At 39.2% G+C, this 21,047-nt stretch overlaps 1 protein-coding gene across 1 annotated transcript in view; it reads left to right on the top strand.

The window, feature by feature from the left end:
- The window catches only part of Wdfy2 (WD repeat and FYVE domain containing 2), a 152,723-nt gene that overhangs the window by 104,278 nt on the left and 27,398 nt on the right, over nucleotides 1-21,047 (top strand). Inside the window, exons 6-7 of the mRNA XM_046454076.2 lie at nucleotides 7,790-7,902; nucleotides 19,316-19,442. Coding sequence (XP_046310032.1) covers nucleotides 7,790-7,902; nucleotides 19,316-19,442 — 240 coding nt within the window. The remainder of the gene's footprint in view (nucleotides 1-7,789; nucleotides 7,903-19,315; nucleotides 19,443-21,047) is intronic.

Here is a 21,047-nt window from a genome sequence, read left to right as displayed (position 1 = left end):
GTGGGAACTTAGCTGTTGACCTCTTTGATTCTTGAAAATTTGAAGTATGCACAGTTTGAAAAGTTTTGGTGCATTATTTGTTGAGTTGTCCCCATGTGAATAAGATGCTCAGAGACTTTCTAAGACATTAGTCATCAGGGCGTCCCCAGGTGGAGTGGACTGAGGTAACTTCATTGGGTCAAATACAACACACCCACATCTGTAAGCCTCAGCTATCAGAAAAATTATGGTCCATGGAGAATAAACAATCACCAAAATACAGACTTTGATTTTTGTCTATGAGTAATTTATATATAAATGTGAATGTTGTAAGCAATTCCTTAGTGCTTGGGAAAAGAGCCACAGGATTTCTATTAATTTTTAAAATATTTATTGAGAAGCTGCCATGCTGGGACTAGAGTGGTTTAGCTGGTATCTCTACCTGTTAATGCTACAAGATTTGTTCTGGGCATGAAACTTCTCCAAGATATGTGGAATAATATTCTTATCTCCCAAGCTGCTGGAGTCCATTTTCTCAGTATGAAGCCCTGCTAATGCTGGATAATCCCCACTTCTGGGCTCCAGCAAGCAAAGTGTCAACTAGCGCAAAGCATGTGTGAATTATGCTCCCATGGCCAGGAGTAGAGGACTCTGGGATTCTTAGTTTAAAAAAGTAGAATCTCTCCATCTTCTGACAAATGAGGAAGTAAGTGGAATCAGATCACCTGTCAACAAAAGTAGGACGGCCTGTTTTTTTCATTTTTATCTCCATATTTATGAAACACCCAGTCGTTGATGCTCAACAACATGACAAAGTACATTGCAGTTTCTTTGCAGATATATGGCTCTAAGTATATTTAAGTGTATGTATATAAGCCAGTGTCATCTTACTTTTCTCACTGGAAGGGCAAGTAAAGAAGCTAAGAAAGAACATTGTAGAAGGTTATAAAAATGACAAGTTAAAAAGATCAAAGGCAAGGGAATGGAAAGCAAGATAAGCTTATCTTTGAGAAGTTAGTACTACCTGTGAATACAAGAAACTCCAGACTTGACTTTCCTAAAGCCAGTTCAGATAAGTATGATGCTTCAGTTGAAATACATGAATTCTCATGTCTGTAGATTAGTGATTTCTTATAGTTCTAATGCTGGGGCCCACCCTCTCTGTCTTAGTCCAAGTTGCTTTAATGAATTACCATAATTCATTAAGTGGCCTCTAAACAATACAGGTTTATTTTTCATAGTTCTGGAGGCTAAGATCAAGTTGCCAACAGTTTCCATGCCTAGTGAGGATCAGCTTCCTGCTTCATAGATGACTATCTTCTCATTGAGTTCACACAGTGGAAGGGGCAAGGGAGCTCCCTGGAGAAAGTCTCTCTCTCTCTCTCTCTCTCTCTCTCTCTCTCTTTAGTTGTAGATGAACATGATTCCTTTATTTATTTATATGAGATGCTGAGGATGAAACCCAGTGCCTCATGCAAGCAAGTGCTCCACTGCTGAGCTACACCCCAGCCCCACCTGGAGTCTCTTTTATAAGGACACTAATCCTGTTCATGAAGCTCCACCCTCATGACTCAGCACATAAGCTCTACCTTCTAATACCATCATAATGGGAATTAGGTTTCCACATGTGACCTTGAGGGTGGCATACTTAATCCATGCACACCGGTGAACATACACACACATTCACGCACAAAACTACGGATGGTGAAGCATGTGTTAATTAATTGGATTATGGTAATCATTGTACCATATATACATTTATCAAATCATGACAGTATGCCTTGAATGTATACAATTTTTGTCAATTAAATATATATTTTTTTAAAAAACAGGTCTTTAACTCCCTCATTTTTCTGATGAGCCAGTTGACACCCAGAAGGTGTCCCTTGCCTTATTTGAGACCATCTACCTAGTAGCTCGGAGATTTACCACCAGATCCCAGGTCTTCTGCCTTGGACTCCTGCTTTTATCCCATTGTACTGCACTGGCCTAAAGAGAGCAGAACTACTGGCACCTTAGGCTGGCTTCTATGTTACTAGCCAGACCTAATGATGCTTCTTCCCTATGTCTTTTGTTTCACTTACCCAAGCAACGGAGTGTGGGAAACACTGCAGGTCTTATCTTCAAGATGGTGACTTTTTAAACCATCTGAAAATGAAAAACAAAAACCAAATAAGCAAGAATTAAACTTGCACTGACGGTGATAGTCTATGGTATAAGATTATCACCACCAGATTCAAAAGTCATCATTTTGTAACTTTTTCTTTTGGCCATACCGTGTGACTTACCATGCAGAACATCATGTTATCAGATGTCAGAAGCCTGTGCCTGTGTGTGTGTATTTGTGTACGTGTGTGTGTGTGTGTGTGTGTGTGTTATAGTCAGGTGGTGGTAGTGGTGCTGGTGCTACTGGTGGTGGGTTAAGCCTCTGGGCTTCAGTTCCTGGGCTGTGACCATCTAGCTACCCTCACTGTGAAGGCAGAGGGGCGCTGCAGTACTGCTGCAGACAGGCTCTTACAGAAGGTTCCCTGACCCCTGCAAGCTTTGCCTTGCCAGATCCAATTTTGGAGCCATACTGCCAATCCTTGCTCCTGGCTATTTTTCCAAGGCTAAACACTGATGGCATGATAGTTTTGTGTTTTTGCCAGAGGTCTGAGCCAAGGACTGTGGGACTTTTCTAAAGCTGGAGCTTTTTTCTTGCAGCTGGCAGGTGGATGGGTAGTTAATGAGCAAGCTACTATAGTTGTAGGGTTCACCCCTCCTCCTTCCCCTTTTCCTGCCATCCCACTATTTTACAGAGTTTTTAAAATTTTGTTTGTTTGGAGAAGCAAATATGCATTTAAAAATAGTCAAAGTTCAGGCCGGGGTTGTGGCTCAGTGGTAGAGCGCTTGCCAAGCATGCATGAGACACTGGGTTTGATCACGGCACCACATAGAAAAAAAATGAACAAAATAAAGATATTGTGTTCATCTACAACTGAAAAAAATTTAAAAAAAAAACAATCAAAGTTCAAGTAGAGAGTAAAGGAAGACAAACAGACCAACCATTTCTCAAATTGAATTATGAATTTCTGAATAACCTTAGATACTTTGGTTCTTTGGCTACATATGTGAAGCTTCAAATATTAAGTGATCTAAATAGTAATAACACAATTAACAATCATAATAAGGAAGAAAAGAGAAAAGAAGAGGAAAAGGAAGAAAATATATATATTGCAGTCCCTGAGAATATATGAGGTGATTTTACATACATTACTTCATTTACTATCAAACAATAGTGTGCAGTAAAGATGAAATAACCTTATCGTCTGTTTTTATAGTTAGCAACTAAGGCTGGGTGAGAATGAGACTCAGGAAGGTTACAAGTGGCTTGCCCAAGGCAACGACTGTTAACTGGCAGAACTAAGATTAGAACTCGGGAATTTTAATATTTGGGCTAGTCTTTTGCACACTGGATATAGCAGAATGGGGATATTTCCCAAAGATCCAACAGCAAGGAAGTGGCAGGAAATAGAAACAAATGTATTCCTTCCCTACTTCACTTACTAATCTTTAAATTTGTAAATACTTTCTGTAATATTCAGAAAGTATGATAATGGATACTCTCATCCACTGTTGATTCTTCTCTGCCTCTTTGCTTTCTGCCTCTGTTTTCTTTTTTATTTACATATGACAGCGGAATGCATTACAGTTCTTATTACACATATGGAGCACAATTTTTCATATCTCTGGTTGTATACAAAGTATATTCACACCAATTCGTGTCTTCAAACATGTACTTTGGATACTAATGATCATCACATTCCACCATCATTTATAACCCCTTGCCCCCTCCCTTCCCTCTCCAACCCCTCTGTCCTATCCTCCCATGCTCCCTCTCCCTATCCCACTATGAATCAGCCTCCCTATATCAAAGAAAACATTCAGCATTTGGTTTTTTGGGATTGGCTAACTTCGCTTAGCATTATCTTCTCTAACTCCATCCATTTACCTACAAATGCCATGATTTTATTCTCTTTTATTGCTGAGTAATATTCCATTGTGTATATATGCCACATTACTTCTCAGAAGATGATATTTAATCAACAAATATATGAAAAATGTTCACTATCACTAGCAATTAGAGAAATGCAAATCAAAACCATCCGAGTCAGAATAGCAGCTATTATGAAGACAAACAACAGAAAGTGTTGGTGAGGATGTGGGGGGGAAAGGCACACTCATACACTGCTGGTGGGACTGCAAATTGGTGCAGCCAATATGGAAAACAGTATGGAGATTTCTTGGAAAATTGGGAATGGAACCACCATTTGACCCAGCTATGCCTCTCCTCAGTTTATACCCAAAGGACTTAAAAACAGCATACTACAGGGACACAGCCACATCAATGTTAACAGCAGCACAATGCACAATAGCTAAACTGTGGAACCAACCTAGATGCCCTTCAGTAGATGAATGGATAAAAAAAAAAATGTGGCATATATACACAGTGGGATATTTCTCTGTTTTCTAGAACATTTTAAAGCATATTCTAGACCTGAAGGAAGACCTGTTGGTATCTTATTTTTGACAGTGTTTTGAACATATTTTTTTAATGTTTTCACAGAAAAGTAATTCAAGAACTCTTCATTTTAGGATTTTCTTCATGTTGGAGATATTTCCAAAATGTCACTCTGTATGGGCTAGGGCTGTGGCTCAGTGGTAGCACACTTGCCTGGCATGTGTGAAGCACTGGGTTCGATTCTCAGCACCTCGTGTAAATACATAAAGGTCTATCAACAACTAAAAAAAAAGGTTACTCTGTAAAGTGAAATGTCTTCCCACCAAATATAATCTCTTAGATTTATTCATAGGCAGATACACAGTTCTGAAAAGCTATTAAGATTATCTCAGTTTCTTCACATCATAGTTGATGGCAGTCACTCTAAGCTTTGAGGTTGTACTACCATTTTATTCTAACCCTTTTATAAATAGGTTTTGTTGGATTCATGACTTTTACAGAATAATGCTATTCACTTGTGATTGTAAAGACTATTTAGTGTCAATTGAGTTTGTTTTCATCTTCATTCTTATAATTAAAATAAATGTAAAGTGGTCATTTTCCTTATCAACCTTATTAACTATTTTACATATGTCTGATAACTTTCTGGCTCATCATGTCTTAAGATCATCTTGTCCCTTTTTTGTACCAGTCATGTAATTATCTGTTATTTAGTGAGGAATAATAATCACAGATATCTATGAAATAATACATATGTGTTACTTTTTTAAATAAAATAACTCATTTTTATTTCTAATTCAAAATTTCAAATTTAACATGGTAGGATTTTTAATATATTTATTTTTTAGTTGTAGATAGACACAATACCTTTAATTAATTAATTAATTAATTAATTTTTATGTGGTGCTGAGGATCAAACCCAGGGCCTTGCATATGCTAGGCGAGCACTTTACCACTGAGTCACAACCCTAGCCCCACATGATAGGGTTTTTACTTCATTTTTGAACTTGTTTCTTTGATCTTGGGCTGAAAATCTTTATTCTTAAAACATCAACATAACTCCTTATTTGCTTTATCCGATGGCATTATAATGACAATAAGACTACTGAATGATATTTTGAGGTTTAGATGTTCTTTTATCCTCAGAGTATATTCTAAGTATGTACATTCAAAATGTTGTGTTTTAAAGTCGCGTAAAATAATTTCACTCAACTATGTGGTTATATCACCAGTTTGGTAGTTTCATTTATTTTGCTTTGTTTTCAAATTGGGAGATTTTACATATATATATATATATATTTTACATATATATATATATATATATATATATATATATTGCTAAGCACTGTCAACCAGAGAAGCTTGTAAGAATCTCAGTGTCTAGAATTTTTAGTGAGGGCTGGTCATGTAGACAGCTTCCACCTGGCACATACCAAAATTCCTGATGCACAAAAGGAAAGCAGGTATTCAGCATAAGCTAGTTGGAATAGTTAAGACACATTGAACCACTCGTATCAGTTAATGGTGGGAACTTGCCCCAAATCCAGGTTCCCAGACACAATGCCAGCTTTGTAAGCAGGCTTGCAAAGGATAGAGTCTGCCTGCTGGGTTAATTCTTTTCACGCAGCACCATTTTTATTTCTTCTTGAACTATCCATTCAGAGTCCCATTCAGATTTTGCCTATTTTTCTGTCAGATTTCTGGTCTTTTTTTCTCCTTGATTGCTCTTCTATATTAGGGATTTGGGCCCTTTGTGGCAGAAGTTACAAATGTTTTTTCTAATGTATCTTTTGTCTTTGTTTATATTATTTGTTTGTGTTTCTAAGGTATAGCTTTTCCTACCCCAAAGAAACCCACTCTCTGGAACTTAATATTTTCATTTCCTACATGGAAGTTCCTAATTGATTTGGAATTTACCTTGGTATGTGATGTGAAATACAGTCCCATTTTTTTCCCCCAAATACATATGTAGTTTGTGCCAACATCATTTTATTTCAATCCATCTTTTCCTTACTCATTTGAAAAGCTGCCTTTACCAGACATGTACTAGATTTCTGTATGTCTATTTCTGAACTTTCTCTCTGTTCTCTTGTCTCTTCATGTCCCAATACCACCTTTTTAACTAAAGGAACTTTAGTTTAGCAAGCAGTGCCTCTAAAAAGAACAACTACTACACTTGTGGTGGGGATTTTGCACTATTTCAGAGGCCCCAGAGAAATTACAGACTGCAACAAAAGCAGGGGAATTTCATTTGTACAGATTGGATTCATGACAAATTTACCAAATTAAGAATTTCAGATCAAGTGTTTCAGCCTTCACCTACAGATCAAAAAATTAAGGATACACAGCACCCTCACAAACTGCATATTGTTAACAGAATCAAAAGTACAAAAAGGTGTCCACTTTAGGGAAAAATATAATAAAGATGTTTGGATTAGAAAAAGCACATACCCCTCACATTCATAAGAGTATCACATCAGTGAATGCAAAACTGAAAGTGGTTAAGTAGGTGATCAAAGTCAAGCCTCTTAAGTGGCCACCAGGACTTTGAGTAGAGGAGGACATGTCTAGTGTGTGCCGGAAGAGCACTAAGGAATTAGCAGTGCGGTGGCATCAAAACTTGTTGAACAGCAAGCAATTAAGTCCTAATGCCTCAGCAACCCAAGAGCCGAGGCAGGAGGGTCACAAGTTTAAGGCCAGCCTAGGCAATTTAGCAAGACCTTGTCTCAAAATAAAAAGGGCAAGGGATGTAGCTCAGTGGCAGAGAACCCCTGGGTCCCTGGATTCAACTCCCAGTAACAAAAAAAAGCAAATCCTTTTTATTTAAAATTGGGTGAGAAAGTGTTATCCTTAAAGTATATTTTAATTACCCTTAAGAGAGAAACTTTATAACATGTTTTAATATCTAGTAGGGGTGACTTCACTTCATCACACCCATATTATTTTCATCTCAAGAGTATTCCTTGCTTCTCTTGCTTATGTATGTTTCCACAGGACCCATGGAATGAACATAGCTCAACAACATGTTGATATTTTTACTGAGATTATATTAAATGTATGTTAATTTATTAATATGCTAAGAAGTGACATCTTTGTCATATTGAGTCTTACTGTCCAGTAACACAATATGTCCTTCATTTGTTAAGTTCACTTTTGTGTCTTTCAGCACTGTCTTCAAGTTCTCCAGTGTGGGATTTGTACATCTCTTGTTAAATTTATGCTTTTTTTTTTCCCAACTGTAAATCCCACCCCACCCCACCCCACCCCTGCTTCAATTTTGAGAAACAAACCTTAATGCTTACATGATAGATTTGATGTTGAAACCCGGCACGTGTTTATTGGTGACCACTCAGGCCAAGTAACAATCCTCAAACTGGAGCAAGAAAACTGCACCCTGGTCACAACATTCAGAGGACACACAGGTAGGATTGAAAGCAAAATCACCACGTGCTAGCATCGCCTTATGTTATCGCCTATTCTATACTACAGTGTTAAGAAAATATGTTTTGAAAATGACAGAGTACAACCTGTGCTCGTGAAAGATGCATATGATATGCTTGACTGATTTCAGGATGGTGTAGTAAGAGATAATGTCAAAAGTTTTCTCCATAATCCAAACAAAAGAGGAACCAGTCTCTTTTGAAAATGTTGGTAATTTAGTTTTTCGTCAGATTGCACTAAAGAAAACCAGTGTTGGCACGTGTTCATGGGACAGTCTTTGAGACTGCATGGCAACTGCTCAAACCACAGAAGGCTGAGAGGACAGATGCCTCAGTCTGGGAGTGAGAAGGTGGTGTGCAGGAAAGATTCCCCCATCCAACACGAGTGAAAGATACACCATCGTGGGTACCTGGCCTAATAAAAAGTGACAAGTTTCCCTTCCTTTTCAGGTTCTTTTCTGTGTATAACCCAAGGGTCCCCTTTGTGTCACTGGTTTGTTCCAGGATTATTTAAGCAAGGTGACATAAAATAGTCATTCTTAACCTTTGAAAGACTTGAATGATGATGGTGATGATGACTAAAAGTTTTACTCATGTTTTTAAGATGTGACATTGGCTTGAGAAAATGTCAACCCTGAGAAATGAGCCACTGTCTATTCTCAGGGTCCTTAATAGGCTTTTCTTTTTTGCAGACTATCAACCCAAGCTGTAGTGTAAAACGAGGATAATACTCTGCGTGGATGTCATATAAGAACAGAAATAGGGATGGAGGATATCTAATTGCAATCATAAAGGATTTCATAAAAGGAAAAATATAGAGTGCTAGGATAAAACAAACAAACCAACAATAAAGGGAAAATTGAATCCAAGGCAAAAGATTCATAAGAGATCATCTTTTGTCTGTGCCTTTGCAAGGAAGAATTCATAGAAATATTCCCTGTGGGTAGGACCCCAGTCTTTCCTCTTTGGATGTGTGTGTGTAGTTACTGGGGATCAAACCCAGGGCCCTTGCATGCTAGGCAAGTGCTTTACCACTGAATCATACCCCCCAGCCTTAGAGGTCTCTTTCTAGCCTCCTGTACCCTGGCCAAGCCTGGGCCTGGTAGGGACCCAGAGCTGTCTCACTTAAGAAATCTTCTGCTTCACTGCTGACTTCAGTCTCCTCATCTTTCCATCCCTAATTTGTCTACTTCACTGCATTTGTTGATTCCAGTCTTGCACTTCCTTGGTGTCTCAGCCCCTGTATCCCTTCCTTCCTGATGGGCATCTCTTCAGCCATGTGCTTCCCAGCATTCTCCCTTCTATGATTGAGAGGGTTCTTCTTCGTAGAATTGGAGTCTGTGATATAAACTAACTGTCCACATTCTTGTGCAGTCAGCGGCTAGGGCAGTAAATCATGTTTCCATGAGACTTAGACCATCATTAGCATTGCAAGGTCATGATTTCCCAACTAGACTCACAAAGTTGCCTAATAATTCCTTTACACTTCTGCTGCCAATTCCCTAAAAACCTTCTGCAGATTTTTACCCCAGCCATCTTCCCAAAAGCTATCAGATTGGTTGGTTGGTTTTTAGTTCTGGTGATCCTAGCTACACCCCAACTCCAGATAGAAGCTCTTTTAAAAAATGTATTTCCTGCCCATCTGTACCCCCCACTTTGTGACAAATTTTTCCTGTATCTCTCCCTCCTCTGAGATGAGGAGGCTTGCAAGAGCTTGCCTTTCTCTTGCCCCAGGCGAATTCTTTTCAGGATCTCCTCACTAAAATGGATCCCTTTTGTCTCCCTTCTGACTAGCTTGTGCTTCTCAATGTATTCACATGCTTAAGTATCTTGTTTCCCTGCAAAGAAAACAAACCCAAACCCTGTCAGTCTCATGACCTATTGTAGCAATTTCCATCTTTTTCTCTTAACAACAATGGTACTTAAAAAAACAAGACTAGTTAAATACATATAACATAAAATTTGCCATTTTAACCATTTTAAATGCCCTCCTATTTAGTGGCATTGAGCATATTCACATTGTTGTGCGACCACCACCAGCATCCATCAGAGTAGTTTTCATCTTGTGAAGGTGCAGCTGTGTGCCCTTGCAGTACTGAGCCCTTCCCCCAACCCCTGGCAACCATCCTTCTATGAATTACTCCAGGACTCTGGTGTAAGTAGAATCATACAGTACTTGTCCATTTGTGACTGGCTTATTTCACTCAGCATAATGGCATTAAGATTCATCCAGATTGTAGCAAACAACAGTGTTTCTTAGAATATAATTTTCCTAACTTCTTCAAAGTCGTCATCTCCCATTTTCCTTCCAGCCCCTGCAATCTGGTTTTTGTCTCTACTTGAGGAGTTCTTCCTGAGGTGACCTGTGATCTGCTAGGACATGTTTAAACTTTTTCATACTTGCCCTATCAGCAGCATTTTACGTTATGGCCATTGTTCTTGCCATCACTAATATCCTTTCACTTCTGTGAACTATCTTCTCCCAATTTCCTTTCTGTGCTTTATGCCTCAGTCTGCCCTGGGGATTCTGGGAATGGATCCTCTTCTCTTTATACTCTATGCTTTCTCTCCCTTGTTCATATCAGCCACTACTGCCAGTCACAGAAATAAAAGGCATAGTCATTGTCCCCGATTCCTCACAGCTCAGTGAGAACACAAGCTAACTGTAATTATGGTGCATGGTGGCAAAGCAGGGGAATCAAGCATCAAGCACTTCCAAGAACACAGAATGGGAAAATTACTTGGAAGGAGGAGGGGGAGGCAGTCAGGGAAGGTGTCCCTAGGAGAGATGTTACCTGACCTGAGATCCTTGGGGATGAATAAATGTTGAGTTTTTGGAAAAGAAGTAAGAAGAGCAGTCCAGACAGAAAACCAGCACAATTCAAGGCACATGGAGATTTGTAAGGGCGTGGGCACTGGTGGTCACCCTCTCGTGGCTGGAACACTGGGTATGAAGGTGGATATGGGGAAGAGGTGGTGGAGGGGGAGCCAGAAAGAAAGGGAGAGTCACTTTAGATTCTTGAGACTCAAAAAAAAAAAAAAATTAACCTGATTAGATTTTAAAACTTGGTTCAGGCATTACAGAGTATCATCGGAAAGCCAGTGAGAACCATCCCGGGAAAGCAAGGAGTGGCTGAAATCAAAGTAAATATAGGAGGTTGCAAAAAGCGGAGGAACACACAAACAAACAAACCAACAGGAGCTGGGGAATGGAGCTCAGTGGTGAAGGATTTGCCTAGCAGTAGGGCTCTGGGTTCCATTCCCAGTACCACAAAAAAAAAAAAAAAAAAAAAAAAAAGAGGAGAAAGAGAAAGAAAACCGTTCAGCAGGCTTGGTTTCCCAGGTTTGATTTAGACAGAAGGGGAGTTAGACAAGATAATCTGGACTCATTAGGAGTCGGTCATTGACCATGTGGTGGCTGATAGTAATCCTCTGAGTTTGGTATCATCTCCAGGTCAAAATGGGTAAGTAAAGCTTCTAACCACTGTCTTGTCAGCCAGATGTAGCTCAGGGGACTCATGTTTTGCAGGCCTGTTTGAATATAAAATGTTTCCTTGGCATCGAGTCTTATCTCTCTCAAGGAGTTGAAAGCATTTTCATTTCATTTTTATCTTGAAATGTCTTCAAGGCAGACAGAACGTAAAAGGTCAGTAACTAACATGAAGGCAAATGGAGCAATGAGGTATTTAACTTGTGATTGTCATTTGTGGAGAGTAGGATCTGCCCAGCACTAATCTGGCTGCAGTGCAGCTCATTCATTTAAAGATACAGTGAGGAGGACATTGACAGTCCATGGTGATTCAGAGGCACTGTTGAGCTCTTCTATGGTAGGCCCATTCCAGGCTCAGGGTTTCAAAATGAGCCAAACAGTTTTGAGAAAGGAGTTTTTGTAAGGAACAAAGACCTTAATATAAACCCCAATTTATAAAAGATTTTATTAGTCCAGATCCAAACTCAGAAACAGATAAGTCTTTGGTAGATACGTGTTTGGAGTCATGGCCTTTTGCCTCATCAATCTCTTACACAGTATAGACAGCCGTAAGAAACATGGATTGATGATGGAATTGGCCTAATAGTCATGCCCAGAGACCAAAACATAACGTTTTTTCATCCATAGGGATTTAGAAAACTAGTTTTAGATTCTTATGCTCCCTCTGCTGGTTTTCTTTCTGGAGCTAAATGCCAAGTATCATGGTTTTTATTATTTCTACAGAACTTTGAATTTCTTTGTACCAAAAAGCTATAAACTGACTTAAACAAAGCAAGGGTAAAAATCTTACTTTGCCCTCTAGAAATTAATAACACCAATAAAAGCTCTGTTTTCTTTTATTTCTAAGATTTTTTTTATTAGCATGAACATGTTAGAAATAGGACTTCAATGTAAATCTCCCAAAGCATACTAATTAGTGAAAAATCAAACATAGACTTTGTTATTAGCTATTGGGAGAATTATTAAAAAGAACAATGTAACTATAATAAAAATAAACAAACCAAGAAAGTTCAATGCAAATATGCAAGTTCACATAATTAAATTGAGAACTTTAGTGTTTGTGTACAAGGGAAACTTGCCTGCAGATCCGGTTTACATCAAGTGCAAGTCAATAGTTGCAGACTGCCATCAAATCAGGCAAGCCCTCAGCTCACTCTTTTGTGATGGGGGCTGCTGTGTATGTAGGTAAATAAAAACGAACATGATCTTTGTCTTTACTCACTTCTAGTCCAGCATGGAATACACATATTAGACCAATAATTCTAGACAATTCCCGACAATTCATCAAGATATTCTGTGAGTAGCAAGTGCTGTCAGCCCCTGAATGCCATTCACTGCCCGCTTGGAAACAAATAACAGGAGGGCATTTCCTTGTGCAGAGTCATAGAGAGGCTTCCCAACCCTTCCTTATCTCAACATACACTGAAATGTCACAACCAAGAGATCAGATATTTTAATCAAGAGGCTCTGTGGTATGAGCACTAACTCAGGCTCTTCTTTAGTCACACATTATAGCCTGTCCACCTTACCCTTGAAGTTGTGGTGTAGTGCTCTTGTTGAGTTACCACGTCACTCCCTGGTAAAGGCAGACCCAGCAGTCACCAACCCTGATTTTGCAAACTTTCCGCACAGGTCTTTCATTTTTACAAGGTATGCTATAAAATCTTAAAATTTTAGTTCACCAAGCATTTTGGTCACGTTACATTTCTGAAAATATTTATATGCTTTGATTCAGTTCCACATTTGAGATTCTCTTCTAACTAATCAAAAGTTCATTATTTGATTAATCAAAAGGAGCTAGGCATGGTGGAGTGCCTATAGGCCCAGCTAGTTGGGAGGCTCAGGAAGAAGGATCACTTAAAGCCCAGGAATTTGAGGCCAACCTGAACAACATAGCAAGACCTCATCTCTTATTTAAAAATAATTCACTCTCTAGTCATTAAAGGATAACTAGTAACCTTTATTTTAAAGACTAATTTAATTAAAAGTCTTGTAGGTCATATCATAGAGGTCAAAAGCAAGCCAAAGTATAAAAAGAAACACTGAAGGAGAGTTAGAAAGATGAATTAATTTGGAACAAAATAGAATTAAATGGAAGAAATTATTTTTGTCATTTAAAATATCATGAACACTGGAAAACCACAACCACAGTAGCCCTTGGCCCTGCCCTTGTTGCTGGCTGGGGCATGAAGTCCACGGGACCTAGCTCCTTGCAACATGAGTTCCCTGCAAGTGATTGGCTTTCCCCGACTGCCCATGTGTTGAGGAGAAAGAACTACTATGTATCAGGAAGTCCCGTCTGCAGAGAGACACAGAGAAAGTTCCACAGAAGGATGAGGCTGTATACTACAGGGACACTGCTACATCAATGTTCATAGCAGCACAATTCACAATAGCAAGACTGTGGAACCAACCTAGATGCCCTTCAATAGACGAATGGATAAAAAAAAAATGTGGCATTTATACACAATGGAGTATTACTCTGTATTAAAAAATGACAAAATCATGGAATTTGCAGGGAAATGGATGCCATTAGAGCAGATTATGCTAAGTGAAGCTAGCCAATCCCTAAAAAACAAATGCCAAATGTCTTCTTTGATATAAGGAGAGTAACTAAGAACAGAGTAGGGAGGAAGAGCATGAGAAGAAGATTAACATTAAACAGGGATGAGAGGTGGGAGGGAAAGGGAGAGAGAGGGAAATTGCATGGAAATGGAAGGAGACCCTCATGGTTATACAAAATTACATACAAGAGGAAGTGAGGGGAAAGGGGAAAAAAAACAAGGGGGAGAAATGAATTACAGTAGATGGGGTAGAGAGAGAAGATGGGAGGGGAGGGAAGGGGGGATAGTAGAGGATAGGAAAGATAGCAGAACACAACAGACACTAGTATGGCAATATGTAAATTAGTGGATGTGTAACCGATGTGATTCTGCAATCTATATACGGGGTAAAAATGGGAGTTCATAACCCACTTGAATCAAAGTGTGAAATATGATATGTCAAGAACTATGTAATGTTTTGAACAACCAACAATAAAAATTTAAAAAAAAAGATAGTGAAAAAAAAAAAGAAGGATGAGGCTGTTTCCATCACCTGCTGTCCCTCCTGCTTTTCTCTGTGCCTCCAGGACTCACTGCACAGCCTTGCCATCAGCCTCACCCCCAAGGCTCTCTCATTTATTATTCCCCCATTCCTCTCTGCCATCCAGTAGAGTGGGCCAGAAGAGTAAGCATTTATTGATCACTTCTTGTATACCAGGCACCATAAGCTGTGCTCAAATACAAAGATACAGAACCCAGAGTCTACCGAGTCTACCTTGAGCACAGATTTATAATCCAACAAGTTGAGTGTAGTGGGGTCAGTGTAATGACAGAGACATGCACAGAGGCTGGAGCCTCACCTGAATTGAGGGTGTTGAGGAAGGTTTCCTGGAGGAGAGGGCATCTGAACTTGGAGAAAAGGTTACTTAGGTGATAAAGGGTAGGACAGGCAGAGAGAGTAGCCCCATGTCCTAGAGAGAATGGTTCCACCATGCAAATTGTGTGCTCTTCTTGTTCTCTAAAATAATTCTATTGTCTTCTCATTGTACATTTGTGGTGGTAGAGGGTCCATGTCTTCAGATAGCCCACCATGCAGTGTTCGGTGCATACTTGTTGATCTGATTTGAAATGGATGTTGTGGTTTACAGTTTGTAAGCCAGCTTTCAGCAGGCCTTATTGTTAGGACATGCACTTAGAACTGGCCTGGGACCACAGAGTTATTTGCTTTCCTTCTCTCTCTTATCCTTTTTTTATGAGATCTTTGAGAATCTGATGAATATACCCTGCCATGTGTTAACTATGTTATCAATTTTTCTCTTCCTAACAGCCTGTGTTACTAAGAATTCCCCTTCCCAGAGGGCCCTTTCAGTGGGATGTAATGGGTAAAATTAGACATTGGTCCAATTTCTAAAACTTCAGTTGATCTCATGATGGCTGGGATAGCATGGAGACAAGCTTGTCACTAAGACTAACTCAACAAAGCACACCATCATGGGGATTGTATAGGTGAGGTCTTCTGCCCTGTAACCGTAGCTGACATTTATTGAGTGCTTCCCATCACTGGGCACCAAGTTAAGGGCTTATTTTAGCAACCCATTTAGTCACAAAACTGTGAGTTAGGTACTGTTATCATCCCTGTTTTACAGATGGGATTTCTAGGGCACAGTGACATTAAAAACTTGCCCAAGGCCACATACCTTATAAAGATACAGCTGGGATTCAGACTTAGAATATGGTCCCAGAGCCTGTGCACTTACAATACCATAGCTAAACTTTTACCATAAAACATCTTCATTTCATAGAAGCCAGCAAAGAAAGCCAGAGAGCCTGTGTCCTGATGCAGCATTTGTAGATGTGTAGGTGGATTGATTGGCAGGAGTGCAGGGTAGAAGTATGTATCTCCTGGCACACTGTAAACCTTATTGAGGTATTTCCATATTGATTCTGATTTGGTGAAGAGCACCTCCAATGAAGTCTTTAAATGAGTTAATTAAGCCTTTATAGACATTCTTCCTACCAGTGCTCGCCTTTATTTAAATCTAACCAGGCATGGTGGCATTAGCCTGTAATCGCAGCAGCTCAGGAAGCTGAGGCAGGAGGATTGAGAGTTCAAAGCCAGCCTCAGCAACTTAGCAACTCAGGGCCTCTCTCTAAATAAAATATCAAAAAAGGCTGGGAATGTGGCTCAGGTTCAAGGCCCCTGGGTTCAATCCCTGGTACCAAAAAAAACTCCAAAATAAATAAACAAATAAACAAGAAACCTAAGGTGGTGCTTTAAAAAAAACAGGGCTAGGGCTGGGGTTGTAGCTCAGTGGTAGAGCATTTGCCTAGCAAATGTGAGGCACTGGGTTCGATACTCGGCACTACATAAAAATATAAATGAATAAAAAAAACAGGGCTACCCACTTTACATGTCTTATAGGGGAAATCATGTATTTCTCACCTTTCTCTTATCTGTCCCCCTAGTTATAGTGGCACCACTGGTTGAGCAAGACTATCTCAGAGATCCTCCTTGAGAACCTCTCACCTAAAGATAGAACAGACAAAGGCATCATGTCAACAAAGCTGGTCAGCCAGGAAACATCTGTCATATGCGTGTTTCATCTGCTGAGAACAAGGCCAAGAGCATTTCTTCACATGCTTCCTCCTTCAGTCAGTCATTTGAGCATCTGTGCAGGCTTATTGAATACCTGTGTGAGCCAAGCAGAGTTCTAGGAACTGGGTGTACTCTGGTGAACAAGCCACAGCTTATATTGTTAAGCTCTGATATTGTGGCCTAATTATATCTGATGTTTAAGATTAAATAGTCTATAATAGGTATTTCTCAAAGACAATCAACCCACCAATTTGAGGGAAAATAAAAACAATAAGGAGAAGAGTGGTGAGGTGAAGGAGGGTGTCTCTAGAGAGCAGGCATTTAGGCAAGGACTTGCGTGAAGTGAAAGAAAAAGGTTTTTTTTTCTTTCATTCATCTGCTTCTTTATTCATTCAACAGCCAGTGCCAGAGCCTGTCTGCACCAGTACTGTGCTGACTGCCTTTATTGGGTGAATGATGGTGGAAGGGGGTGTGGGCTGGGAGCTATAGTGGGTGGTTAACCACATATGCCCAAGGGGCAGTGATGTTTTTCTTCCAGGATCAGGAGTGTTTGCAAGCAGAATGGTGTGCAGTATAGGAGGAAGCTAGTAAGCATAATTCAGAATAGTGGGGTTTTTTCTTTTGGTCTTTAAAAAAAAATCTGAGACAATTATGAGAGAGACTTCCCAACATGCACTTAAAGTAGAATAACTTGATAATCTAAACTTTTAAAATGTCAGATTCCAACAAATAAGAAACTATTTTGCATCCTTCTCAGAATATATTATTTTTCAATAACATTAAAATAATAAGTATTTCTGACATTCATAAGTATTTATAGGCTCTGTGAGCATGTTATATGGAAAAACTTATTACTGCTCTCAGTACACAAGGAGTTTGATTTATAAGGGGACTACCAAAGAAGAAAATATGTCATAGAATTTTGTAGCTGCACCACCAGAATAATTCTCATAACTAACATCTATACAGCATACTACAATTTACAGAGTGGGCCTGTGTAATTGATCTGATTATTACCACAGTCCTAGAAAGTGGGTAATAGGATATTATCATTAGTAGGAATAGTTGTAGTGGTCTTAGTGTTACCATTATCCCCATTTTACAGTTTGATATTGACACTAAATAATATAAGTGATTTTCAAGGAATGTATAAATTCAAATCCCAAAAAGAAAAGGTAATTTTAAGTTTTGATATTGTGGCCTTATTATATCTGATGTTCAAGATTAAATAGCTATAATAGGTATTTCTCAAAAGAAGATATACAATCAATATCACTGATCATCAGGGAAATGCAGACCAGAAGCAAAATGAGATGTCACCTCACTCCAGTTAGAATGGCTATTACCCAAAAAACAAAAATAACAAATGTCCCCAAGGATGTGGAGAAAAGGGACCTTTGCACACTGTTGGTAGGAGTATAAATTAGCACAGCCATTTTGGAAAACAGGATAAAGGTACCTTAAAAAATTAAAAGTAGAACCACCATTATGGTCTAGCAGTTTAGTTACTGGTATGTATTCAAAGGAAATGAAGTCAGTAAGTTGAAGAGATACCTGAATTCCCATGTTTATTGCAACACTGTTCACAGAAATGGAAGCCATCTAAGCTAAGAAATGGAAACCATCTAAGTATTCATCATATAGAAAATGTGGTACATATATACAATGGAATACTCTTCTCCCATAAAAAGAGATGAAATTTGTCAACAATATGAATGACCCAGAGGACATTAAGTTAAGTGAAATAAGCAAAACACAGAAAGAAGTACCACAATTTCACTCATGTGGAATCTAAAAAAGTTGATCTCATAGAAATAGTGAATAAAACAGCAGCCACGTACAGGTGTGGTGGTCCATGCCTATAATCCCAGTGACTCAGGTAGCTAAGGCAGGAAAATCCCAAGTTCCAGGCCAGTTGGTAAGATCCTGATTCAAATTTTTTTAAAAGAACTGGTGATGTAGCCAGAGGTTGAATGCTTCTGGATTCAATCTTCAGTACCTCATACACAAGAAAAAGAACAATGGCCAGCAGAGACTGGGGTGGGTAGGAGGAAAGAGTGGGAGAGGTTGGTCAAAGGGTACAGAGTTGCAAGTAGAAAGGAAGAATCAGTTCTGGTGTTCTGTTGCACTGTAGGGGAAATGTGGTTAACAGCATGGTAGTGTTCATCTCAATACAGCTAGAACAGAGGATTTTGAACGTTCCCACCACAAAGAAATGATAAATGTTTGGGGAGATGAGTATGCTAACAACCCTGATTTGATCATTACACCATGTATACTTGTATCGAAGCATCACATTGCACCCCATAAATATGTAGAGTTTTGTATGTTAAAAAAAAGGAATTAAAAAAATCTAATTGAGCATTTTTAAACTCCATTTACTTCTCATCTGTTATTGTCAGAGTAGGAGGCAGGCAGCAGTTAAGAAAATATGGTTAATATTTCCAAATAGTGCAACATTTTCCATTCTTCTCAGAATTATGTCTAGTTTTTGAAGGTCAATTAATTGTCTTTTTTTCATTTCCCTTTGGTCTTTATAGTAATTGATTTTATGGTACATTAACTTTTGAAGTGGGGGGGCTGGAAGAGTAGAATTTTTACTCGTGGAGCCAATTTTTCTCTTTTGGGATCTACTCATTTGTTCTTTAAACAGACATTTATTAGATGCTGGGAACTGCACTGCGTCCTAACTCTTTTGCATTCCCATTTTGTTGATGAGTAACATTATTATGTTGTGAGTAATACCATCTGTGTGTGTCCTTCCAGGTGGGGTGACCGCTCTCTGTTGGGACCCAGTCCAGCGGGTATTATTCTCCGGCAGTTCAGATCACTCTGTCATCATGTGGGACATCGGCGGGAGAAAAGGAACAGCCATTGAGCTCCAAGGACACAAGTAAGTCTGCTGGTGCTTTTTAAAAATCTCTGGAAAAATATTCCTGGCTGAAAGGCGGGACAGAGGAGTGCGGTCCAGTCTCAGTGGGGGACCTTCGAGTAACAAGGAACATGTCAAGAATATAGTAATGGGGCTGTGGCTATGGCTGTGGCTCAGTGGTAGTGCACCTGCCTGGCATGTGTGAGGCACTGGGTTCAGTTCTCAGCATCACGTCTAAATAAATAAAATAAAGGTCTATCAACAACTAAAAAAATATTTAAAAAAAAGAACATAGTAATGGCCACCTTGATTTATGTCTGTACTAAAGTGTCTTTATATATTTATACCCTGTTTTATGTCACAGGATTTGAGAGTGCTTATGAAACCATAAAATGAAATAATGGCAACAAATAAATAAAAGGTAAAAATTAGAACCAGGGAGAATACAAAAGTACAAATTTGAATAAGAGGGGGGGGAAAGAGCTTAAAAATACAAGCCAGGAAGCCCTACAAAATTTCCATAATTGAGTTCAAATGTGGCTTGAAGCTCCCTGGCAGCTTGAGGAAGAGATAATATCCTTACACAGTACATTTTGTACTTCACCAAGTATTTATTGAGTGCTTGCCTTGATTCCTGTCAGACCTTCTTCCTTGAGGGTTGGGCTTTCACAGGCTGTGGAGAGAGCAGAGAAGCCTTGTTTCCTTGGAGCTGATCTCACACTTGGCTTTGTACGAAGAATCATTGAGGAATTTGTTAAAAAGTAGATTCCAAGCTAAGATTCTGGTTGTTGGTCTGGGGCTGTGGGAACCTGTTTTGTGACAAGCCACCTAGGCAACTCTCTGCTGTGACCCTCAGACCAAGTTCAGAGCTGCCCACCATCTGCTGCTACTATCCTGGGGGTAAAGCCCAATATTTTGCAGAAAAGATAGATCCGTGTACAACTGCAGAGCTACTGTGAATTGTGTTTTACTTGTGAAGTTTTCAAAATGATAATAAAAGTGACCCTAAGCAATTGTTAATAAACATCAGTAATGTTCTTACGAGCTAACTGGTTTTAGGAAGCATTAGCCTTTCCTGTATATCTGCCTAGAAACACTAGTTTCCAGATATTCTCCTAAGTGTTAAAGCTATGATTTGGGACTATTGGGTAATAACCAACTAAGTTTTGGAGGGCCCATGCACAGTTATGTCAGGTTTAGAGCTTAGCTCTTTTTTCCCTCCTTCGAGAACACACGAGCTCTGTGAGTCTCTCCTGGTGTGTGGGGCTACATAGGCCTCATCAACTCATTAGAGCAATTGTTCCCTTATATTTATCTCCCTAACAAGGGGACAGACATCCAGGTCATATAGAAGGAATTTACATCATCCATGTAAAATAGAGAAAGAGAGAAGTCAAAACATACTTCCATTTAATAACATTCAGTTATTATCTAAATTGCCAGATAATTCCTGCCAAGTCAGCTTCTCTCAGAGAAATAAAATGCAAGTTTTGAATGAAGATCAGTAACATTTGTTGGACTCATTCACTTTAGCTCCTAATAGTTTTTTTCTTTTTACTCCATAAAGAGCAAGTGTACAGTCTTGCACAATTTCAGCCCTAAGAAATTAAACCTTGCATTGCTCAA

This window comes from Marmota monax, unplaced genomic scaffold, assembly GCF_021218885.2.
Source record: "Marmota monax isolate L192 unplaced genomic scaffold, Marmota_monax_Labrador192_F-V1.1 WCK01_AAM20220418_F8-fsc00011, whole genome shotgun sequence".
NCBI classification, from domain to species: Eukaryota; Metazoa; Chordata; class Mammalia; order Rodentia; family Sciuridae; genus Marmota; species Marmota monax.
The sequence above is the reverse complement of the archived record's forward strand: the minus strand, read 5'-3'. Positions and strand labels throughout refer to the sequence as shown.